At 44.2% G+C, this 24,747-nt stretch overlaps 1 protein-coding gene across 1 annotated transcript in view; it reads right to left on the bottom strand.

Annotated features, from left to right (window-relative positions):
* Positions 1-15,040, bottom strand: part of HIVEP1 (HIVEP zinc finger 1) — a 173,275-nt gene extending 158,235 nt beyond the window's left edge. The window contains exon 1 of the mRNA XM_081087288.1: positions 14,898-15,040. Within this exon, the coding sequence (XP_080943414.1) occupies positions 14,898-14,937 (40 nt within the window). The 5' untranslated portion in view covers positions 14,938-15,040. The remainder of the gene's footprint in view (positions 1-14,897) is intronic.
* Between the last annotated feature and the right edge of the window lie 9,707 nt (positions 15,041-24,747).

The raw sequence follows: 24,747 nt of genomic DNA, 5'->3' as shown, positions 1-24,747 counted from the left end.
TTCTCCCAAGAGGTCATACAAATGGCCAACAGATTTATGAAAAGATGTTCAACTTCACTAGCTATAAGGGAAATGCAAATCAAAACTATAATGAAACACTATCTCACACCTGTTAGAATGGCTATTATCAACAAGACAAGTATTAACAAGTAGTGGAGAGGTTGTGAAGAAAGGGTGGGTAGGAATGTAAACTGATACAGCCATTATGGAAAACAGTATGGAGGCTGCTCAAAAAATTAAGAATAAAGTTACCATATGAACCAGCAGTCCCCCCCAAAAATCAAAAAAAAATGTATTCATAATGATATATGTACACCCCTATGTTCACTACAGCATTATTCAAGGTGGCCAAGACATGGAGACAACCAAAGTGTCCTTCGATAGATAATTTGGATAAAGATGTATGTAGTTCATACATACTATGGAATGCTACTCAGCCATAATAAGAAACGATGAAATACTGCCATTTGGGACAACATGGGTGGGCCTTGAGAATATTATACTAAGCAAAAGCAGTCAGAAAAAACTAAGAAGCATATCATTTCATTCATATGTGGAACATAAAACTGAAACTCAAGAAACAGATAACAGTACAGTAGTTACCAGAGGAAAGGGGGTAGTGAGAAACATATCACTTGAAACCTGAATGATCTTATTGACCAATGTTACCCTAATAAATTTAATTTTTAAAAAATTAAAATATAAAATAAAAAGTAAAAGAAAGTAACAAAATGGCAGACACAAATCCAACAACAATAATTACATTAGTATGAAAGGAATAAACACCCCACTGAAAAGACAAATTGTCAGACTGGATAAAAGACCTATTCCAACAGCATGCTGTGCATAGGAGGCAAACCATAGCTTCAAAGTAAAAGGGTAAGGAAAGATATGCCATGCAAACAGCAACCCTAAGAGTGCTAGAATCTCATAATTATATTAGGTAAAACAGATGTGAACAACCAACTTGACCTAAGTGACATTTATAGAATATCCCAGCTAACTGCAGCCTTGGACATGATTGTTTACATTATTCATAATAGCCCAAACCCAAAACCATTCAGATGTTTAATAAAGAATTATTTAAAAAAGAAAAGAATGTCAGTAATGGATTATAATTCATAAAAAAAAATCTATCTATAATGATAAAAGCCTAATATGCAAATCAACCAAACAACTGAACAGCAGAACGACCGTCCAGGTAACCTTCCGGATGACCACACTATGACGCGCACTGGTGCCGGGCCAGCCAAGGCTGGTGCGATGCGATTGGTCAGGGGGGCCCTGCCATCGCCCCATAATCGCCCCACAGAGGGAGGCCCAGGCCAGGCGGCAGGTGGGCGGGGCCTCCCTCTGAGGGGCAAATCGATCTGGAGGCCCTGCCATCGATCGCCCCACAGAGGGAGGCCCAGGCCAGCCAAGCGATTGCACCCCACAACTGCTGCCACAAGAGAGAGGCAACCAGTGGCAGGGGAGGGAGTGGCAGCACCACACAGATGGCAAGCAGTGGCAGCTGCGGAGGCAGGGCCAGCTGCCAGCAGCTGGGGGAAGGAAAGTCCCAATAGGCTCTGATCGTCGGTCAGGCCTAGAGACCCTACCTGAGGGGTCCCAGATTACGAGAGGGTGCAGTGCGGGCTGAGGGACATCCCCCTCCCCTGTGCACGAATTTCATGCACAGGGCCTCTAGTTAAAAATAAAAAGCCAGAAAACAAATCAGCAGTTGCCCGGGGCCAGCGATGACATTGAGGATTAACTACTAACAAGCTCAGGGAAACTTTGGGGATGATGGGAATATTCTAAAACCCGATTGTGTTAAAGCCTACATAATGCTATAACCTTATTAAATATCACTGAACTGTACACTTATAATGGGTTAAATTTTATTGCATGTAAACTTTATCTTAACAAAGCTGTAAGAGAAAAAAATACTGTGCAATGGTTTGACTCAGGCAATAACTACTGTCTGAAGACTGAAAAAGGCATTCCACTCCTTCTTGGAAGAACATATCACCAAATGCAAACTCTAGCTCATCCAAGATGCTCATGTGAATGCTATCCACATTGTTAACACATCACTTACATGACATTAATTCCATCAAAACATATTGCATCAACTTAAATATCAACGTACAGAAGGCCAAATAATGCATTTAACCCCTCTGCCATGCAGTCACACATCGTCTTATATATGCTAACTGAACAGATGTGGCCAGAGTAGCCCTTCGTTTTCACCTCGCTTCATAACCACAACGGGCTCTCCTTTCCCGGAGAAAGGAAACATGTTAACAGCTACTGAGTCTGATAGCACTTCTGAGCCATGCTAACACTGGCATGTATCAAACTGCAGAGACTAATGTTCCAATGTATCTGTACAGAATTAACATTGCTTTTAAAAGTATTTCTCAAAATACTTAGTTACCATGAACTCAATCAAGCCTATCCTTAACATAAACTTAAAAATAAAGTAAAATAAAACCAGAACATTAAAATATCGTTTTTTCTACTTACTCTCATCACACAACCCAAACCACAAGCAATAAAAAATTACTTGGAGATTAAAGAGAGTATTGTAGGAAATAGAGAATTCAGACATAACAGAAACATAATCACATTCCCAAAAACCCAAGTTCAAACTATAATACCTGATGAGTTAACAGCAGTTGTCACTCAGACGGCCTATCCCCTGGTCATGGTCCTGCTCTCAGAACAACACTTACCACTTGCAACGACAGGGCTGCCTCTGAGGGAGCATGTTTTCGAAGGCACTGCCCTCAAAGATGGCTCCATTTTCCTGAAGAAAAATCCTTCACAAGCTGTTTGGTGTACAGCATTGTAAACCACTGCTTTCAATATTTTTCTGTCACTGTGATTTAAATCTAGGGGTGGCAAAGGGAGACAATCCTACCTAATAAAAGAGAAACATGGTAATTAGCGTACAACCGCTACCCTTCCCATTGGCTAATCAGGGCGATATGCAAATTAACTGCCAGCCAAGATGGCGGCCAGCAGCCAGGCAGCTTGAAACTAACATGAGGCTTGCTTGCTTCAGTGACGGAGGAAACCAACGTTCCCCACCTGCCTTGTCGGCCTCTGAACCTGCAGTTTGAAACATTGTAACAAATACAGAAGCTTAACAAAACCCCAGAAACCTGCTTTCAGAGAGCAGAGCCGGGATCTCAGAGCTGGAGTTGATACAGTGTTTCGATTATAGAACACAAACAAACCAGATACCTGCTTTCAGCAGCAGAGGCCTCAGAGCTGGAGCCAGAGCTAAAGCTGGCCCAGAATAAAAAGAAAAAAAGGAGTGGTTGGGAGCTTCCGTCACCCGCCAGCCTGAAAACAGCCCTCAGCCACTCACCCAGACTGGCCAGGCACCCCAGTGGGGACCCCCACCCTGAAGGGTGTGTGACCAGCTGCAAACAGCCATCATCCCCTCACCCAGGCTGCCCGGGCACCCCAGTGGGGACCCCCACCCTGATCCAGGACACCCTTCAGGGCAAACCAGCCGGCCCCCACACGTGCACCAGGCCTCTATCCTATAGAGTAAAAGGGTAATATGCCTCCCAGCACCGGGATCAGCGGAGCCGCAAGGCCTCCCGGCACCGGGATAAGCGTGACAGGGGGCAGTGCCCAAACCCCGTGATCGCCCTGCGGCTCTGTGTGTGACAGGGGGTGGGGCCACAGCCTCCCTATCGGCCCTGCTCTGTTCGTGAGAGGGGAAGGCGCCCCAACCCCCTGATCAGTCCTGCTCTGTGCCTGATAGGGGGGAGCTCCCCAACCCCCTGATCACCCTGTAGCTCTGTGTGTGACAGGGTGGGGTGCCCCAACCCCCTGATCGGCCCTGCACTGTGCATGACGGGGGGTGGCGCCGCAACCTCCCCATCGACCCTGCCTTGAGTGTGACAGGGGGCGGTGCCCCAACTCCCCAATCAGCCCTGCTCTGAGCCCGACCAGGGGTTGCACCTAGGGATTGGGCCTGCCCTCTGCCACCCGGGAGCAGGCCTAAGCCAGCAGGTCGTTATCTCCCGAGGGGTCCCAGACTGCGAGAGGGCACAGGCCGGGCTTAGGGACCCCCCCTTTCCCCCGAGTGCACAAATTTTTGTGCACCGGGCCTCTAGTACAATTATAAAAAGGTCAGCACTCCATCTGATGTAACAGGCAAGCTCCCCAACAACCTAGGCCTCTTGGTGGGGACCCACAATCTTGGCATTAGAACATCAAGAACAAGTGAATCTTTCTGGTGAGACCAACTCAACCTCTAAGGTTCTCCCTTCACCTTAGAACTACAAGCAAAGGGACTTCTTCCCAAACAAATTGGATTCCTTTGTCGTGCTTGGCAGGCAGCAGAGGCTCACATACTAGAGCAGTAGCCCTAGGTTCCCCTAGATTTCATTCCTACAGTGTCCTCTACAGAAAGATGAAGCATTCTTACTTATTCCCAAACATAAAAGGGTTTTTAAATAAGTAATCCAATTCTCCTCAATTTCCTAGAAGTCGTCAGTAAATTCTTTCTGCAAAATGTTAGGGAAGTAAATATTCTAGGCTTTGCCCAGCCACTTGCAACCAATGAACTCTGCCTCTATAGCAGTCCTAGACAACATGTAAATGAATGGGCGGGGCTGCATTCCAATAAAACTGTTTTTATAAAAACAGGTGGAAGACCAGACTCAACAAGTATACTGTAGTTCGCTGACCTTGTCCTAGAATAATAGCTGTTTAAAGCTAAAAAGAAAACTACAGATCAATATAACCTGGCTTCCAACCCCTGCTCCTTCCCATGCCTTGTTCCCAATAAGAAAATAAATTCAAGTCATTTGCTCCAGGTCATATAGTACTCTTTTGCTGCTTTTTCTTATATAGGAAGATGATTTTCTGAAATAAAAAAAGACTGAGAGACTGCCTCATTCTTTCATCCTACCCTCCTATTTCCTGAATATCAACAAAACATACTCACTCAACATGGGGGTGTTACTGTTTTGTTTTTTTTAAAATATACTTTATTTTGCAGGGTGGTTTTAGGTTCACAGAACAATTGAGAGGAATGTACAGAAATTTCTTGTATACTCCTTCCCCCACACATGCATGGCCTCCCCCACTATCAGCATCTCCCACCAGAGTGATATATTTGTTACAACTGATGATCATACATCAAAATGTCATTATCATCCAGAGTCTATATTTACATCAAGGTTCACTGTTGGTGCTGTACATTCTATGGGCTTGGACAAATGTATAATGACATATATCCCCCATAATATCATACACAGTAGTTTCACTGCTCTAAAAATCCTCCGTGGGGAGGCTGTTTTTTAATTTGAAAGTATAAGACAGTTCCTGGTCTCTGACATATCTTCTGTAAATACTCAACTTAATATAAAATAATTCAACTTGGTAATTTTATAAATGTCACAAATAAAACTTACACATATCAAACATACGGTTTCCTTTCCTCTTCCTTCAAGTTCCAAGGTCATTGAGAAATCCGCTCTAATCAAGCAAACTAGACCAACAGCCACTTCTCTGATTTCCCTCCATTCTTTCTTCTGCCAAAGTCTCAAAACAACTTATTTTCTCTGCCAATCTATCCTTTCTTTCTTTAAAAACCCATCTCAGAACTCTGCCTTATGCAGGTGTTCACTGAGAAAACATTAATACCTGCAAGTATTTTCATGAATGCTTTTATCCCACCCAGGTTTTTTTTATTTTTTTGCTTCATTATTCCTTTGAGAATCCCAAACTGCATTATCATATTAATATGAAATTATACATTTGTTGCTTCATATTGCCCTTATATTTTTCATGTGTTTAGAGACATATTAAAAACTCTTAGGAGGCACGTATGAGGTTTTATTTCTAAGCATAGTATATTAGCATGTTCATTGTTTGCACAATTAAAATGGAAGACTAATAAAATCTAACCCTGATCCCTTAAAAGTAATTCTTCACTTGCCCTTTGTCTACATCTGAAATCTGGAAGAGTCCACATATATTGAAATAGTACACTTTTTCTATATTCTGTACCTACTGTATGAGGAAAATTGTAAGATATTTTCTTCTATAATTTTATTTAGAATTTTTAATGTTTTCATATTAGTTTTCCCAGAAATAGTTTCTAAGTCTTTGTGTCCCAAGTTTAAACTGTTACGCTGAGGCTCACATTTAATACTGCCATTCTCCACTTCAAACAAGACATCTCTACTTTCAACTACACATTACAGAACAAACATGTAAGCAAACATGATGGAACAACTATTTTCTCTCTCTTGAAGAGCTTGGAAATTCCCTTGATTGTCTGCAACTTAGAGTAATGTATACATACACAACTCTGAAATGGATTTCCAACAATTAAAGGCATAGCGGGGGTGGGAGCGGGTGGTAGAGTCCTTCAAATTCGGACACCCTTAGTAATCTCGGCACATAGGTGCTATGTTTGACAAGCTTTAATTCATAACTGGGATGGAGAGCATTTCCAGGCTCTTATGAATCAAGAAAGCTCTTTCTACTGGCAACATTAACAAGTATACTCTTGAGAGTTCAAAGCAAAGGCACCAGAGATGCCTAGCTGTGGGAACCTGGGCAAGTAGCAACCTCCCCCTGCCTCATCCCCATGTCTATAAAAATGAGTCAATAATAGTCTTTATCTCACATGGTTTTTGGGATTAAATGAGCAAATGTGAAAAAAGCACTTTGAATACTGCCTAGTACACACACCTGTGAACAGCTTTGCTCTTCCCATCACCATAAAAATAATATAACACAACTTTCCTCTTGCCACCAGCCTACAATAAACCATTACTATGGAAAGCTATATGATTTTTTTTTAATTCTAAAGACCACTCCACAATACCATCTCAAACAAGATACAAATAAGCTGCTCAAAATCAATTCACCTAAACATCTCTAGCCAACTTTCTCATCTGTAAAGTGAGGAAGATGAACTAAATGACCTCCAAGGTTGTCCTTCCTGGATGTAAAACCTGAGTCATTCTCTTGGAGAGGCATGTAAAACACTAGCGACATAAGAGAAAACTCCCTGGTACACTGGCATCATTTAACTACCCATCAGTTCAGTTCATTTTTATTTAAACTATCAAACACTGCCCCAATTTTATGTTTTATCTATTTCTAGTTGGATACTATAACTATTAAGCAATTATATGATGATCTCATCTTTTTCCTCACTGGCCAATCTGAAAGAGTTGGAAGCTAAGCACATATAAACATATTTCAAAATGCAAAACAAGTATATTAAAGTAAATTCACACTCTAATCATATAGGCATCCAGAAATATTATGTGTATATAAGCGCCTAAGTACCACAAAAATCAAGCTTTGCATCAATAAAGCAGTTTCACACTTAGCGACTGCTATTCTAATTACATTGTAGCCAACTATTTTATCACCATATATTTTTTAATATATTTGTATGGCAGCATAGCCATAGAATATTTTCTAGAACAAAATTCATCACAAAAAATTTCTAAGAACTTTCTGAAAACTTTTCACTTTAAAGTTAAAAAAAAGTCAGAATGAATGCAGTGCTGTACCAAAAGCTAACCGTCAAGGCCTTCCTTCTGAAGGACTGGCTGGAGTATTGAAAAGAAAGTTTCTGTGCCACAGTGAATATGAATAATGGCTCATGGTATTATAAGGCACTTAATATATTCATAAATGTTTTTCACATAACACAATCAACTTTAACCCAGACTTGTTCAAATTACATTACATTCTAAATATAATGCTTAAAAATGTATGTGTATGATAGGAGATTTTATGCGCATCATGTTTTTTTCTACTCTATGGTGAGGTACAATTATACCTCCTATAATTTAGAACATATTTTGTACAAAGATGTTCTAAAATAAAATCATTGCTCTAATTATATTTCATATTTGTTTTTAAAAAGGAAAAAAAACACTTCGTTAATAAGCATTCCAAGAGCATCAAATAAGCTCCCAACATGAGCCGAAAAATAATTATCTGAAAAAAAAAAAAATGGGAGGCTTGCTATATTACATTTTTCTCCTATCTTTATCCTAGTCAAACTGAATAATATCAGCTACTTACATGATAGCTCCTAATAACTTCAAATCGCTTTTTCACCTACATCATCAAAGCCATTTTTAAAGTTATTGCTTATTTCCTTTCTAGCTATAGTCGTATACAACTTTTTTATAAATAAGCCCTGGGGTTCTTTTCTCTACAAGAGTTCTGACTCCTAATGTTTATTGCATGTAACATTATTATACTTAAAATCGTTTTTTCTTGGAAAAAAATATGCGCTTCAGAAAATAAAGGATGCATCAAAAAAAGAAAAGAGAGTTCTGACCTAACATTCAAATGTGAAAAGTAATGCACAAACAGCTGAAACTCTACCTGAAAATCACCGAAATTAATCCTCTTCTACTCATAAACTGAAGAAGAAAGTCCTACATAACAAGAAAACGGAAGATTTCATTCAGTGTAGATGGTTTTACAAAACAATCACTGGACCCACACATTGAGAGCAAATGAAAATATTCACAGTAACCTGACTAGTGAGTGCTACACTCTGTTGGGTTTCTCTGGTCTTCACACAGGAGGTGAGCAGAGGATGAAGGGAAGGTACCATCTCAGAACCTAAATACCACTGACGTCTAGAGCATCAGTCGCCAACCTTTCCGACCTCACGGACCATCAGTGGTCCGCGGATCACCGGTTGGCGACCCCTGTACTAGAGGACTTCATTTCAACCCCATATGACTGTGACATGGACATTTTTTATAACAGTTCAATAATAATCACAATCACTTTTCTGAGAACTAGATGCAGACAGAATATTATGTTTAACCTCATTCAATGTTGTCAAAAAATGAGGCAAGATCTGAATGAACTCAGGTGGGCAAATTGAGAAGGCAGCACAATGAGTATGAATTTTGCTTTCCAAATTATTTTCTGCACTCACATCTCTTTTCCAAATCCCAATCCTCAAGTAGTCAGGGTAAGAAAGAGACATATCAGTGATCAATGCTGAGTACTTTAGGCAGCATCAAAATACAGACACAAGTTTTATACAGGTATTCCTCTCGTCCTCTGTTTGCAAAGCATATGCCACCCAAGAGTTTGACTTTGACATAAACCAGTTTTTATAGAAAGTGACAACTCTCTATATTGAGTGTTTACTTGCCTTTGTACCAAGTGCTTATACTTGCCATGTCATCTAATCTTTACCCATTATCTTTAGTTTACAGACAAGGAAACCAACAATCCAGCTTGCCTAAAGCCACACAGCTAGTCCCTGATAACCTGAAGCCAAACACTTTACCATTATATTAATTAAAGTACTGAAGAGATAAGCTCTAGGAATCCAATAGCAAAAGCTCATGGAAAACAAAATTAATAATAACTACAGCATATCCTTGAATAACCTCGTTTTGTTCAAAGTTGTTTCATTACAACTTTTTTTTTTTTTTACCCTCACTGGAGGATATGTTTTTTGTTGGTTTTAGAGAGGGGGGGAGGGAGAGCGCGACAAACATGAATCTGTTGCCTCCCATAAACTTGCAACCTGGGCATGTGCCCTGCCTGGGAATCAAACTCATGACCATTTGGTGCATGGGATGACACTCCAACCAACTGAGCCACACCGGCCAGGGCTTATTACAACTTTGATGAGATGCTACAAGAACTTAACTCTTGTTTATATCATTTAGCCTATGGTAAAGTCAGTTTCATTATAGGCAGTTTTGCTTAAAATTGCAGAACCTACTGAGGATGTTGAGTGAGGATTTACTATATACATAGTTTATCTGTTCAGGCAACTAAACTTTTGCATTGTAACAGGATTCTCAATCACTGGCTACCAACTATTGGAAGAAACATTTGCCACTCAAGGTCCCAGATGTAAACAAATTTCATGAAGAGAGATCATCTTTAACCCTATAGTTTGCTAAAGAGCTATCATAAATATTGTTTTGTTGTGCACAGGTAGATGATGAAAACAGTCTCTTTAGACATATAACTTATATCCAGATAAAATGATAGACCTGTAGGAGAATAATTATGATGCAATATCAAAAGGAGAGTAAGACACCTATAGAGGCAACAGAGGCCCACTGCATGTTGGTGGAGGGACGAAACGGGGAGAAGAAAATAGGAAAGGGGAAAAGCTCAAAGAAGTGAAATCTTTGGCAGAGAAAACTCCCACACAGAGTAAGAAAACAGAGTGGAAATGGAAAGGGGAAGAGAGACTTTCCAGAACGAAGAGCAAGCACAGCAATGCTGGATTTGCATGCAGAGCTCCTGAAGAGGCAACAACTTTTCATCAGAAAGACTGGAGAACATGAAGGTCAAACTGTGGAAAGTCTGCCTCAGCCAAACTAAGGACTTTGGACTTCATCTTATAAGGCACTGGGTATCCAGAGACCCCACAGGTGGATCTTGGCTATGTTCTGATCACTAAGTGCTACTGTAATAAAGCTGACTCTCAGTGAGAAAAAATAAGCTTTTTCTTTTCAGTTTAGTTTAGTTTTTGCAGTGTTCAGAGCTAAATGCACTCAACCAATAAAAATGAAAAACAACACCAAATTCTCAAAATATGTTTTTCAAAAGGTTAATATTTAGTGTTTTCCACACTGATTTCCAATCTTAAAGCAGATGAGTCTTTAAAACCCTAGGCCCAAATTCAACTAAAATAGGTAACATTTATTTTTTTTTTTCCAAAAGCTCTGAAACATATTCACAATGATGACTGACACAAGCACAAAAAAAAGCCCTTTATCTAAAGGGGACTGACATGGAGCCCCTACAAGTCCCTGGCTCCTCCGTCCTATGTTTCCCAAGAGTGCAAGCAAAGACTTAAAGGCAGTGGGGGACTAGTGATCAGCAAGGAATGATTGCTGGGGAGGATGGCGCTGCTCGCTGCCACAGCGACACATGGGCAGCTCTGCAGTTTGCCAGTGTCCTGGAGACCTCCTAGTCTTTATTCTGAACACCACGTGCTTTTGCTCTTCTGAAATTCTTATTCAGCCTCACAAAGGACATGTCAGTGTTAAACTCTACCCACCTCCATCATGTTGAGCAGACACCAAAGACAAAGGTTCCATCTAGTTTATATGGCTAAGGGTGACAAGACTAGAATTCAGCAAACCACACTCCTACGGAAAAAACTAAACAGATCGCCCATCAAGTCTAACTCTGTTCTCACGCTTCAAATTCATATCCTCCCCTTAACAATCCAGTTCCTCTCATGCTTTTCCAATAAAAAGCTCTATCAGGGAAGTATAAACTCCATCTCCTTATGGGAGCAGAGCATGGGCACGCCAAATTTTAAATCCATGCACCTTCTTTATACTCCTGCAGGACAAACCCCTCCCCTACATTGTACTTTTTACTCGCATATTGCCTGAATACGTGAATACACTCATGTATACATATTCTCCCTAAAAATCATATTCCAGAAAGTTACATTATGTTTACCCATGGTTTTGCATATATAAAGGTTATACCAAGCCCAGCTGAAGAACCAAGAATCAAACAAAAATTACATTTTAAGAATTAAGAAGCACAATAAATTATAATCTGAGAAATTTTTAAAAGTATAAATCTTCAATTACTGACCTAATTACCAAACACAAGACAAATACTTCACAGACTATTTTCCAAGGAAGCCAAAAAAGAGGCTATGTGTTTATTGAAAGCCCCTAGGGTCAGCATAAGCAGTACGAGCAATGCACTCATCACAGCAAAGTGGCTGGCAGGGACTCCCTCTATCTTCTGGTTTCCTTTCTCCCCATTTCATAGCTCACTTGATGAGCTGGGTCTTCTGTAAGCCAAAGCAGTGGGTCACCAGTAAAACAAAACAAACAGGATATTCCAACTGTCAGTGAGATACAAAATAAATGCTAAAAAATTCATTTTAGTAGCTAATGTTTCCCTTGCTTTAACCACCAAACTGTGCCTAGGGAGAGTCCTCAACCACATTTTAAGAAGAAAAGCGGAAAATTATTTTTTTTAAGTGTTACACATTAGCACTTTCTTACCTTTGTGCCTTTGTTTACCAGATTTTTCCAACCAAAACAGCTTTCCGTCATTCTTCTCTGTCCAGTGAGCTAACCACCTGGCTCAGTTACCTCCCCTTCCATGAAGTCCTCCCCACCCCCAGTCAAGGTGACCCTCCCTGGGTCTGGTCTGGTGAGGCTGCAGGTCTCACCAACATGGCTTTGGTAGGATGTCCTGTGCTAATCTACTCTGATCTCTTTCCAGATCTTCATTCTGGAAAGTCTCTCTTCCCCTTTCCATTTCCACTCTGCTTTCTTACTCTGTGTGGGAGTTTTCTCTGCCAAAGAAGATTTCACTTATCTGAGTTTTTCCCCCCTTCCTCTTCTCCTCCCCTCCCCCCACTCTCCCCCCAGACACACACACATTGGACTGAGAGTTCATAACTGCCTTAGTCAAGCAACTTTCTAAACTCTTGCTAATGGGCCGGAATCCAATTTATTTCAAGTTCTCTTAGAAAACTTTGAAAACACTACAAGTTTACTATTAAAATGTTTAACTACACATACTAAATTTTGAGTCAGTTTTGAAGGACCTTGAGGATCTAACTCCTCCTAATCCTCCTACTCCAATCTCCTACCTCTCTCCCTCTTTCCTTCCACCCGAATAAAACTTCTTATGCACTAGTAATGGAGAATTAAAACTACCATTGAAGCATAATAAATTATAATGCTTCCACCCCAGCATGAAATGCACTCACCCTACCTTGTCAGGGTCTTGGATAATTTCTCAGCCTTAAGAACCCAGTTCAGATGATACCTTTCCTTCCCTAACTCACCATCCTGCCCCATTCCAAACTGGCCCCCCACAACCAGGGCAAAATATGATCCCGTATCTCTGTGCCACAGCCCTCTGTTCTTCACTCACTGTGGTAGCACAGTTCTATGGTTACCTGTCTCCCCCCTACCCCTCAATTCCATTCTCCTTTCGGGACCCAAGTCTGAGTTACCATTTTATCCCTATCACCTAAAACAGTGGCACGTGAAAGTGTTCCACAAATATCTGTTGAGTTGTACACTTATTTGATACAGAACAGAAAGGAGTCCGTGGCCTAAAAATACACACTTCTCAGGATAGTCATGTGACCTAAATTATAAAGTACAGCTGGCCCTTGGACAAAGCAGGAGTTAGGGGCACAGACCCACCTCCTCCCGCCCAGTCAAAAATCCAAGTAACTTTTAACTCCCCCAAAACTTAACCATTGTTGACTAAAGCAGAACTGATAACATAAACAGCCAATTACCACAATTTGTATGCATATGTACTACGTACTATATTCTTACAATAAAGTAAGCTCAGGAAAGAAAATGTTAAAATTGTAAGAAGAGAAAATAATTTACTGTATTTATTGAAAAAAATCCTCTGTAAATAAGTGGAGCCATACTGTTCAAATACAGGTTGTTCAAAGGTCAACTGTATGTATTTTAAATATAAAAGACATTTAATACTCACGACCTAATGAATAATACTTCCAGATCAATCATGTATTCATTCCTTCAACAAATATCTAGGCTCCTATTAGCTGCCAGGAACTGTGCTGGCCAGAGCACCCGCTGACCCCGGGGTGCCTTCGCACATACTGTAACAGGGAGCCCTCTCTGGGCAGACGAATTACAAAAGCTGGCCCCAGGCCTCCACATGACCACTTCAGATGGCACCTGTGAGTGTGGAGGCCCCGCCTACAGTCATAAATGAGAGAAAGTCCCTACTTTCTGTAGCTCAGATTCTAGTGAGAGAAAAAGGCAAATATATGGTCCAATTTCAACATTTCCTATATGACTCTGAAAAATCAGACTTTGACACACAACACTTTATGTTCTCAGTATAACTCCTCACCTCATTAAACACTGGTACTATAATCATCAATTTGAACTTGGGCGGAGGCAGCCACTTATGCCAGCAGAGTTCTAGTACTCTTAGGCAGCACACAGCACTGTTTCCAGATTCAAGCAGGCCACAAAACTGACCACATTTTCAATTATCACCTTCTGGATGACTGGCCAAATTTATTTCACCAAGGATCATTTTAAATTCATCTGTTTGATTTCAAATCATTTTTTACCTTGTATGTGCTTGAGAATTTATTTTCTATAATAGTAAATATTTTATAAGATACTTAACTCAGTCTGAAATTATTTGCATTAACAGTTCATTGCTTAACACTGCTACACTCTTATTTACTAAAGTTAAATATAAAAGATAAGTGCTATTCCCACTTGATAAAACACATTTGAATAACACAAAACTTTTTAAAAAATAAGCTGTTTTCTAATATTAAAATTTCTCTTCACATGAAAGGGGAAACACTCACTTTTGCATGTGTGTATAAAATGTATATTATACACATATTTTTGACTCAAGAAAAATAGGTCAGTTTTACTCCAAGCTCTGCAAATAATGGTCTGAGTGTCAACTACAGCTGTCTTCACTTCTTGTTACTCTACTGTATAGAGTAGTACAAAAATAAATCTCAAAAGAAGTTTGGGGTAGTGGTAAAAAAAAATCCATCGTGATCCAGCTGGCAAAGAATACCCAACCATTCATTTCAAATTCCTCAATCCAAATATGGTTCCTGTTAAGAGATAGTAATCTCAGACTTTAATACCAACATCTAATAGTTGGGAAGGCATTGTAATTTTGTTAAATTCAATTAATTCATTTAACAAATATTTATTAAGCAGCTCCTAAGAGACCAGAATTGTGCAGGGCAAGTGGAAGTGAGCAAGAAAATGGAACCAGCACTCCTGTAGCTCACTATGAAGCAAGGTCAACATCTAATGAGCTGCCATTTCTGTCGCCAAACAAATACTTTATTACAAGATTTACTAGCCACCTGACTTCTCTTTAAAGCAAAAGCTTACCTCTTAGGTTTCTGGGATGAATCTGCTTAGTTCGAGGCATTTTCTTTGATTCAGGGGCCCTTTTTTCTTCTTAGAAATTGTAGGAAGAGCAGGTCACAAAAAGGTAGCTCCATAAACTTAATGTCCATCAATTAATCCATGTGCTGAAAAAGAAAAAAAGGCCGTGATCGTATAGTGGTTAGTACTCTGCGTTGTGAAAAAGAAAAAAAAATCATATTTTACTACCATCAAAGGAAAAAGACACTTCAAAGGTAATGGCTTAATACAAGACTATCCTAACTAAACGCAACAAAAGGTAATCAAGCTGGAGACTGCTGCAAAAGGTTATTTACTAACTTTCAATTAAACACAGGACACATCATTTTGCCAATCTGGGCTTTCTTATCAAGAAAACAGGGGGAAAAAACCCACAATGTACCATTATCAAAGAGTGAAAAATTCATTGAATTGTGTTTTAAAGTAACATTACGAGGTACAATTAAAGGATAGCATCAGCTGTAAAAGAGGTATGCTGTATACAGTACCTGTCTACCCAATCATACCCTCTCGTTTCACTGAGTTAATTTTCAGTTAATGTATGTGGATGCTTCCCATTTTTCCAGTTCTCCCTTCTAGGCTCATGGTAGGGCTGTCCTTCCTGCCTCCCTGTGTTTAGCTAAAATGTGTGACCAGCTCTGGCTAATGACCTGTGAGTGGAAGAGACATGCATTGCTTCCAGGCTGGAGCATTTAGTTACAGAAGAACCTCCAGAGCTCCTCTCCCTTTGCCATGGGACAGCCACGATTCCAGCCCGTACATCCGACACCACAGAGCTGAACTCCCACTAACCCAACATGGTCCTATAGCGTAAGAGAGAGACCTTTGTTGTTTTAAGTCACCGAGGTTTGGGAATTTGTTTGCTATTGCAGCATAACCTACTCTGTCCTGACTGAGACATTTTAAAAACAATGATCTGAAATATGTCAAGAGAGTAATAATCTAAAACCTAATCATCTTCTCCCTAAATCAGATTCCTGGCCTCCTCTTCCACGAGGTCCTCAAGAATCACTGAGCTAAAATTTCAGTTTTAACTTCCTACAATATGGCTGATAAATGAAGCATATTTATCATAAACACATTATGATGTTAAACACAAAATTTTTCATCATTAAGCAAAGACCAAAAATAGAATAGTAATGTTTTGTTTGAAACTTTTTTTATATCCTGTACGGTAGAAGAAACAAGAGGATACTTATTGAGCACCTACTGTGTGCCTATATATTTTCTACACATTACCTAATTTAATTCTAATAACTGGTAAGGTGGCTATCGCTTAGCCATTTTACAGATAAAGAAAATTAAGCTGTGGAGAGGTTAACCCATGTGTACATGGTCAGCCACTAAGGAAAGTGGCACCACGTGACTCGGTTACTCCCAGTTACTATTTCCTCAGTGGAGATAATACTGATTGTCGGGTTTTATTAAAGAGTCTGGGTAAAACAATTCATGACTATATATTTTGGTGTCAAACCAGTCTAGCTTCAAAGCTAGGCTTTACCCTTTACTGTGTAGCCTTGTTCAAGGTACTTAACCTCTCCAAAGATCAGATTTCCCAACTGTAAAACTAGGGAACAGTATCCACCTCAAAGGTTATAAGAACTAAACAATCCCCCAAAATACTCAAATATTAATCCTCCTTAAGAAAGCCTATGTGGAAAAGACTATCTAATATATATACCCAGGATATGGTTAAAGAAATTTATGGTTTCATTGTAACAGGGAGAAAATAGAAGGAAGGCTACAATTAACTTTTATCGCTGATATGTCTAAATGTGGGCACTGCCAAAAATATGTGCAGTATTTTTAAATGCATGGGGGAGAATATAAAATATGATGGCCAATATTATGTATGTACCTCATCTAACACTCTGCTAAATTATCTACAAATATATGATTCCTCGACTCCCTGCATTAATGACATCCACCATTCAATGCGTGAGGCTTCTGATTCAATAGAAAATTTACAGACATTGGGGCCAAATAAATTCCATGCTTAAATACGTTCCTTGTTAAACTTAAAGCTCTTCTTAAAAATAACAATAAACTTGAAGCTTTTAAATGGTCATATTTGGAAGTTTTTAAAGCATGAACTCGGACTGTAACAGTCACGTGACTCCCATAAGATCTGGAGCTTAAAATGTAAAATATGCAAATTCCCAATCAGTAACAGCTTTCCGCTACCCCATTCCCTGCCTACCCACTGTCCCTAGCTGTCCATCCCTTGTTTAAATCCTTGTGGGAAGGGAACAGTGGCTATTTTCAAATACTACAGCAGCAATGTAGCGACCAGGGCCAGTGACAAATCATTCCTTTTCAGGAAAGAAATAAATACCACATGGAGCAAAAAACATGACATGATCAAAAAGCGTAAAGACAGTTGCAAGGAGAAAAAACATGAATGAATGTGGAGGGCGGAGCCTGGGAAAACCCCTCTGCAACGCTGCACTGAACAAAGCACTTCGCACGCCAGGAGGAGGGGGGAGAATGGAAGTGCCAGCTCAGGAAGGAGCCCGGAGTGGAGGAGAGGAGCAGGAGGACGGCGAGAAGAGGCGAGCGCAGCAGCACTGAGCCTCCGCCTCGCCGCCAGCGCCCCCTCCCCTCCGGCAGCAACTCCTTCCCCAGCCCGACCCCAAAGGGAGCCTGATCCGACCCGCGCCTAAACCCACTGCCCTCTTCCCAAACTGCTGCAGGCGCGTACTCCCAACCCGGAAAGAAACTACCCAGGTGGCTGGGAGTAAACAGACACTTAGAGCAAAGAACGAAAGGAAAAGACAGCCACAAAGCCGGGAGGTTGGGAAGCCGAGGCCTGGTCTCCCTCACCCCCCACCCGCTTGCAAAATGCGTCTGCGGCTGGAACGCGCGCGGGTGGGGAGGCTGGGTCCCTCCGTACCTGCTCAGCTCGCAGGACCGCAGCTCGGGCCGCTCGCGCGCGGCGAGGGCGCCCAGAAGTGCCAGCGTCTCCTGCACGCAGCCATCCCCTCTGCAAGGTCGGCGGTTGCACACACACACGCAGACACACACGCGCGCCCGCACGCCCCCCGCCCGCGGAGGGGGATGTGGTCCTGCCCACCCCACCGCACCCGCCGCCCTTCCCGCTGCAGCGCCCCTGCCGCGGACCCGCGCCGAACCTGCTGCCAGGACGCCGGGCGGAGCGGCGGCCGCTGCAGCCGGCCCTGGAGCTGCGCTGCTGATGGCGGCGGCCGGAGCCCGGAATCTCCGCGACCCCCGCGCGGCGGCGGCGGCGGCGGCGCCAGGGATCCCTGCTTCACTTGACAACCCCAAACACAAACATAACCTCCTCCGGCGGCGGCTCCCGGCCCCCGGCTCCGTCCCCCCCTCCTCGCCGCCGCCGCCGCCGCCCCAGCAGCAGCCACGCTAAAGGCCGGCGACTGGCACTCACACCACCCAGCGCTGAAATATTAAACAGGGGAGCCGGCCGGGGGGCGGGGGGAGCGCGGAACGCGCGGGCGGGGGCCGCCGGCGCGGAGAGGGGAGCCGGCCGCGCTCGCCGACGCCCCCCGGCCGCAGCAGGACCGCCGCCGGGGAGAAGCGTCCCGGGGGCTGGACGGCGAGGCCGGGGGCGCGCACCGCGGCGAGGCGAGACGGGGCGGGCGGCCCCGGGGGCCGTGGGACCCGGCGCGGAGGGCGGGGGCGGGCTTTACCTCTCCCCTGGACACAGGAGGGCACGTTTAGCGTCTATAGGGGCGGCGGGAGGAGTGCGGGCCGGGCGGCGCAGGGGAGGGAGGGCGAAGGTCCGAGGCTTTCCCGCGGGTGGGCGGGGCGGCAGGGGATCCCCGGGGGCGGGAGCGGGGAGGCGGCGGGCGGCGACGCGGGCGGGGGAGGGGGCGTCCCTGGTGGGGACTGAGGGGCGACCCTGCGAGGGGGAGGGCGGGGTCGCCGGGGCGCGGAAGCCCCGCTGGACAGCGTGGCCGCCAGCCCAGCCTGGGACGCGGGTAGGTGGGTGTCCCGCTCCGGCCGCGTGGAGCCCGGAACCTCGGGTCTCCCCGGCGGGGCGGGCCCGAGAGCGCGTCTCACCCAGTTGCCCGCCCGCGGCTCCGCCCCGCCGGGCCGCCCGGGGACGCGGAGGGGGGTGGAGAGCCGCGGCGGCGCGGCCCGAGGGGAGGGGCGGGGCTGGGCCGGGGACCCGAGAGGCGGGCGCCCTGGTCGCGCAGGCTCCGGAGCGGGCGCTCGGCGGGGGCGGAGGGGCGGGCGCGGCCGGTCACGCGGCCCCGGGAAGGCCCGGCCGGTCGCGCAGTTGGGGCCGGTTGGTTCCCGAGGAGGGGCGGGGACGGCGGGCGGTAGTTCCCTTTACCTTCCCTTTACTTTCTCAAGCAGGATGTGGGCCGGCCGGTGACGTCATGGGGTCTCCCAGCCCCGCCCCCCGCCAGGGCCGCGTGGGGGTGGGGAAGGGAGAGGGGGGCACCCCAAGGGGGTTTCCTCAGCAACGCGTGGAGGGAAGGGGCAAGTCATTGTGAAACTTGAAACGCATTAACTTTGAAAAACAACTTTTTAAAAACAACGGGACCGGGGCCAGGGTGGTGGGTTCGGAGAGTGGAAGGGGACCGACTCTGAACCCTGCCCTGAAACCGCTTCTTGGTGGCGGATGTTCTATTAAAAGATCGAGGAAAGCCCAGGTTATTCCAGAGGCCGCTCCCCAGCCCGCGGGTGGTTCCCAGGGCCCGGCGGCGAGCGCATTAACCCTTGTCTGCCCGCCTGACAGCCGGGGCAGGAAGAGGAGGGGTGTTCAGGGTCAAGAAAGCGGGTTGCAGACCTGGGCGGTGAGCCTGCTCCCGGGACGCCGGGCAGAAGAGATGGGGGGGGGGGGGGGGTGGAGAGGAAGGAAGTCATTGCCATAAACCAGAGTTTGACCCCGGCTGCTAGAAAGCGATAGAGGAAGCAGGGAGTGGAAAGTTATGGAGGAGAAATCAGGAGGGGCTGGGCCATGCTAACGAACGAAGGTTTTCTGGAGATAGACCTCAAGAAGGTGAGACGTTGGGGGATCAGAAAGTCTACATGTGCACCTGAAGAAGCAGGCAAAGGAGATTGGTTTAGGGGCCACGCTGAACTTGGGAGGAATAAAGTAAAACAAAAAAATATGTTGATGCAGAAAGATTTCTCAGATTAAACCCAACTGCTTTCCCCTTTTAAGGAATAAACATGCTACACGGCCGTGCACCCACTACGCTGGCCATGTGTGCAAACCTGAATTACGTTCCCCGAGGCTTCCATAAAGACGTCTGGGTTTTTCCTGCGCGGGTTCACCCCTAAAATTCCCCTGAGGAAATCCTACCTCCGGCTCATTTGTGCTAAGAAAAGCTTAATGCACAAGAATGGGAATAATTAAAAATGGAACACTCAGTAATGGCGAGCTTGCACCCCCAAATGTCATGTACAATGGGGAATGTGCCTATTAAAAACGAACTTTGGTCTTAAAAGCAAAGATCATCCAACAATTGCCTAACTTTGAAATGATGTTCAGCAAAAAATGCTTCCAATCTTGCAGTGAAAGAATGCAGTTTTTCATTTTGGATGTGATATAATCATCTCATAAAATGAAATCTAATGGAATGCAATCACAAACAGCGTGTAACATAGCTTCCCAACTGGGTACTTAAATAAAAACATTTACTTACACGTGAAAGTATACCTAACCTGTCAGAAGATAAAGATTAAGGTGGCTCCATTATTATTAATTCTACTTTGTGTAACTTAAGTCAAAAATGGTAATTGAGTGAATATAATTTTTTTTCCAGTGCTGAACATCATAGGGGATAACCAAATAGTTGTTGAACATAACAGAAATACATATTTTAGACACAGTGTTTATAAGGGACTTGGCATTGCTGTGAACTTTCTAACAAATTAAACACGCAATTTTGTCATTTCAATTGTTAAGCAACTTTATTAGCTTACTCACAATTTAATTCTTCTGAGCAGTAAATCAATATTGAACTTTTCTTTTAAATGTATACAATATTGAACAGCTCCCTATTTTCTATTTGTGAATTAACTTTCTAAATGCCATTTCTTTTCCTAATTTTGCTTCCAATTCTAACTTCCTAGTTATCAGAAAGCAAGGAAAGCCAGCTAAACTATAGTTTCGGCTTGTTTTGTGGCAAATTTAAATAGTTTCTCAAATTGTATCTTATAAATGGAATGTGGAGAGAGAGAAAAATTTGAAGAAGACAAATGTGAGTGGTAAAGAGCAGTTTAAACTGTCAAAAATTCTGGAACTAATGGGGGTGGTCATCATACTCTATTTAAAAAAGGGGGTGCGCCTTAGGGCCCATTTCTCTCTGCACCCCTACTGGCCACGTGAGCTGGTGGGGAGCCCCTTTAGGGACTGGGGCTCGGGGCGGGCAGCGTCACTGAGAAGTTCTGCACACGTTTTCCTGGCTGAGCGATGCTGGGAGGACTGAAGGGCACCCCGAGGCCGGCCGCCGGGCTCCGCGTCCCACCGCGCCCACCGGGCACCGCGCCACCAACGCCGCCCGCGCGTCCCCAGCCCGGGTTCCCACGCGGCCGCCGGCCCGGCCCCGCTCGGGCTCCCCCCTGGCGCGGCCCCGCGGCCCCGGCCCTCCGCCCTGCGCGCGGCCGGCAGCGCCTCCGCCACGCGGAGATCCCGGAGGTTCCTCCCCGGCGGCCTCCGGGTCACGCCGCCGCCCGTCCCGCCCTCCGCCCTCCGCCCTCCGCGCGCGCTGGGCTTTCCTGTCCACCGGCCGCATCCCCTCCTCCTCCTCCTCCTCCTCCGGGCGACCCGGCGACCAACCCTTCCCGCCCCCCCTGCCAACTCTCCCCGAGCCAGCTGCCAGACAAAAGAACCCGGAGGAAAACTTACCCGAACTGCCACGCAAAAGTCTCCTCCGGGGCTTCCAGGGTTTTAATTTTAAAAACAACAAAAGCAGAAACCAAAAGCCTCCTAGGTTGGAAGGGGCGTGAGAGGAAATGCGAGGGGGAGGCGCCTGGCTGCCGAGGCCGCCGGGGGCCCCCCTCCCCCTCCCCCTCCCCCTCCCCCCCGCTCGGGCCCCTGCCTCGGGCTTTGATGTTATCGCGCGCGCCGCCTACGTGGGTTAGACCGGGGCCCGGCGCCCAGCACGCCGCGCCGATACCTGGCGCTGCCCGCGGGGTCTGAAGGGAAGGGAGCAGGTGGTCACGGTGACGGAGCGCGAGCTCGGAGCCCGGCGGGGAGAAGGGGGCTTTGCCCTGCCTTCCCTTTGTTACCTGGACTGAGATGAACCCTCCACCTCGCTAGTCGTCATCCTGGAGATTCCACTTCCCGCCACTGGCAGCACAAACTCAGAGCAAGGTAGTGCTGTCTGTGTTCTGAGTATTGTATGTTCGGTCGCCAGAGCTCACTTTTGAGAGTGGATGTTATTTCCCTCCTTAGACAGACCTGCGGCCTGGAAGAGCCGAGAATATATACATGCCCCTGAAGGAAATGAACGCCGCCGCAGCCTGCCTTTCAAATGCCATTCCTATAGGGCCCCCTCCCCCTCCACGATGGAAAGCTTGTAACTGTTGATTTTATCTCAGCTATCTGGACACGAGCAGAAACTGGATATATTTCTACATTAGATTAGCAGTCTCAAAACCATCACACACAAAGCACTAACAAAGGGTGCTTTTTTCTTTTTCTTAACAGATTAGTAATCAAGAAGGATTGCACTGTCTACCCATTCAGCCCTAACTATTCATCCACTTTATGCCAACACCAGCCTGCGTTCAGACCTTGCCCTCTGGGAGTTTACAAGTTAATGGAGACAGGATAAACACATGGAAAAGTACCGAGAGGGGAAAAAAAAAAAAAAAAGATACAAGAAGCAGCATATAAACGGAGCCAATTAAAGTTATACAGCGTTATTTACATGATTGCCGAGAGCTCTCTGGATTGGGTGGAGGGCAGGATTATGAAGCGTTCCATCCTGAGACTGAGTTCTGAGTAGGATTTTGAAGGAAAGTTCATGATTTGGCAATAGTATGAGAACAGCATTCCAGGCAAGGGAAATAGTTTGATGGTGAAAGCAAGTAAACTATGTGTGATGATTTTTCTGGCTAGAGTGGAGAGTCAAAACAAATGTGAAAAAAAAAATAGGGTGACCACATAAATGTAGCATCCAAACTGGACTTTTGAGAGGGAAAGAGAAACTATTAATAACTCTACCCAAATGAGAGACACACACCTGGACTGTCCTAGGCAAACAGGAAGGGTGGATTCTCTAGCAAGGAGCTATGAAAACAGAATGGGCAGGCAACAGGCAAAAGGCAAAAGGGAGGACTTAAAATGGAATTAAGGAAGGAATTAAGATGTGATACTGCAAATAGAGGCATATTTATTACACTTTGCAAATATTGTCTTTTCATCAGCATCAAGGCAAGACCCTCCAGCAGCAAAAAAATTATGAGCCAGTGAAAGCTCAGATTATAGTTAGCATTTTTAGCAATTAAGAATTTTTTAGTTAAGGTATGTACATCTTTTTAGCCATGTCATTACACGCTTAGTAGATTACAGTATCATGTAAACATAACTTTATATGCACGGGAAACCAAAAAGTTCATGTGATCACTTTATTGTGACATTCACTTTACTGAGGTGGCCTGGAATGGAACCTGCCGTGTAGCTGAGGTATGCCTGTAGCTGGTAGTCATTTGGAGATGTGTAGACAGAATCTTTTTAAGGAAAATTATTGTCACTGATGGATTTAGGATCCATCATCATAGCATTTTTATTAGAAGTAGGAGTAATAGTAGCATTGGTATCACTAGCAATAGTAATAGGAGTAGCAGTAGTAGTGGTAGTAATTGACAGTTCAGAGTTTATGACTTGCCTTTGGTATATAAACTTATCTTTGCTATATAAACTCATTTAATCCCCACTATGAACCCATACTACAAATGAAAAAGAGATTTGGAAATGCTAACTAATTTGCCTGCAGCTAGAGAACCCAAAGAATGTGGAGCTGCTCAAAGTTTAAAGATTATATTTTGTGAAAAATATTACAATAAGTCTAATGTTCTACATCTGTGACATAAAGAAGAAAAATGAATGAAAAGATAAAAGTCTGTAGTTTCAAGTTTTGAAACTTGGTAGATTGTGTGATAAAAATAGGAAGGTTGGGATGGTGTGATGCATTCACATTTATGCCAATGTTGATATTATCAACATTACAGGATACACAATCTAAGGAATCTGGTTTCTAACTTATTTAAAAGTTCAGCCCGGCTGGCATGGCTCAGTGGTTGAGTGTTGACCTATAAACCAGGAAGTCACAGTTCAATTCCCAGTCAGGGCACATGCCCAGGTTGTGGGCTTGATCCCTAGTTAAACATGTGCAGGAGGGAGCCCATCAGTGATTCTCTTTCATCATTGATGTTTCTATCCCTCTCTCCCTCTCCCTTCCTCTCTGAAATCAATAAAAATATATTTTAAAAAAGAAGTTCAATGCCAACTAATAATCTAGTTTAAAGAGTATTATTTGGTGTACTACCTGTTAAAGAGGTGAAAGATTGATAGAAGCAATACTTGCAATTCCTAAGAGGCAACAGCGTTCAATTAAAACAATTCAACTTTGCCGTAACCGGTTTGGCTCAGCGGATAGAGCGTTGGCCTGTGGACTGAAAGGTCCCAGGTTTGATTCCGGTCAAGGGCATGTACCTTGGTTGTGGGCACATCCCCAGTAGGTGGTGTGCAGGAGGCAGCTGATCAATGTTTCTCTCTCATCAATGTTTCTAACTCTCTATCCCTCTCCCTTCCTCTCTGTAAAAAATCAATAAAATATATTTTTAAAAAAATTCAACTTTATCCATGATCTGA

Source organism: Myotis nattereri (genome assembly GCF_964212035.1).
Source record: "Myotis nattereri genome assembly, chromosome: 3".
Classification (NCBI taxonomy): domain Eukaryota; kingdom Metazoa; phylum Chordata; class Mammalia; order Chiroptera; family Vespertilionidae; genus Myotis; species Myotis nattereri.
This window is presented reverse-complemented; position numbering and strand designations above follow the sequence as displayed.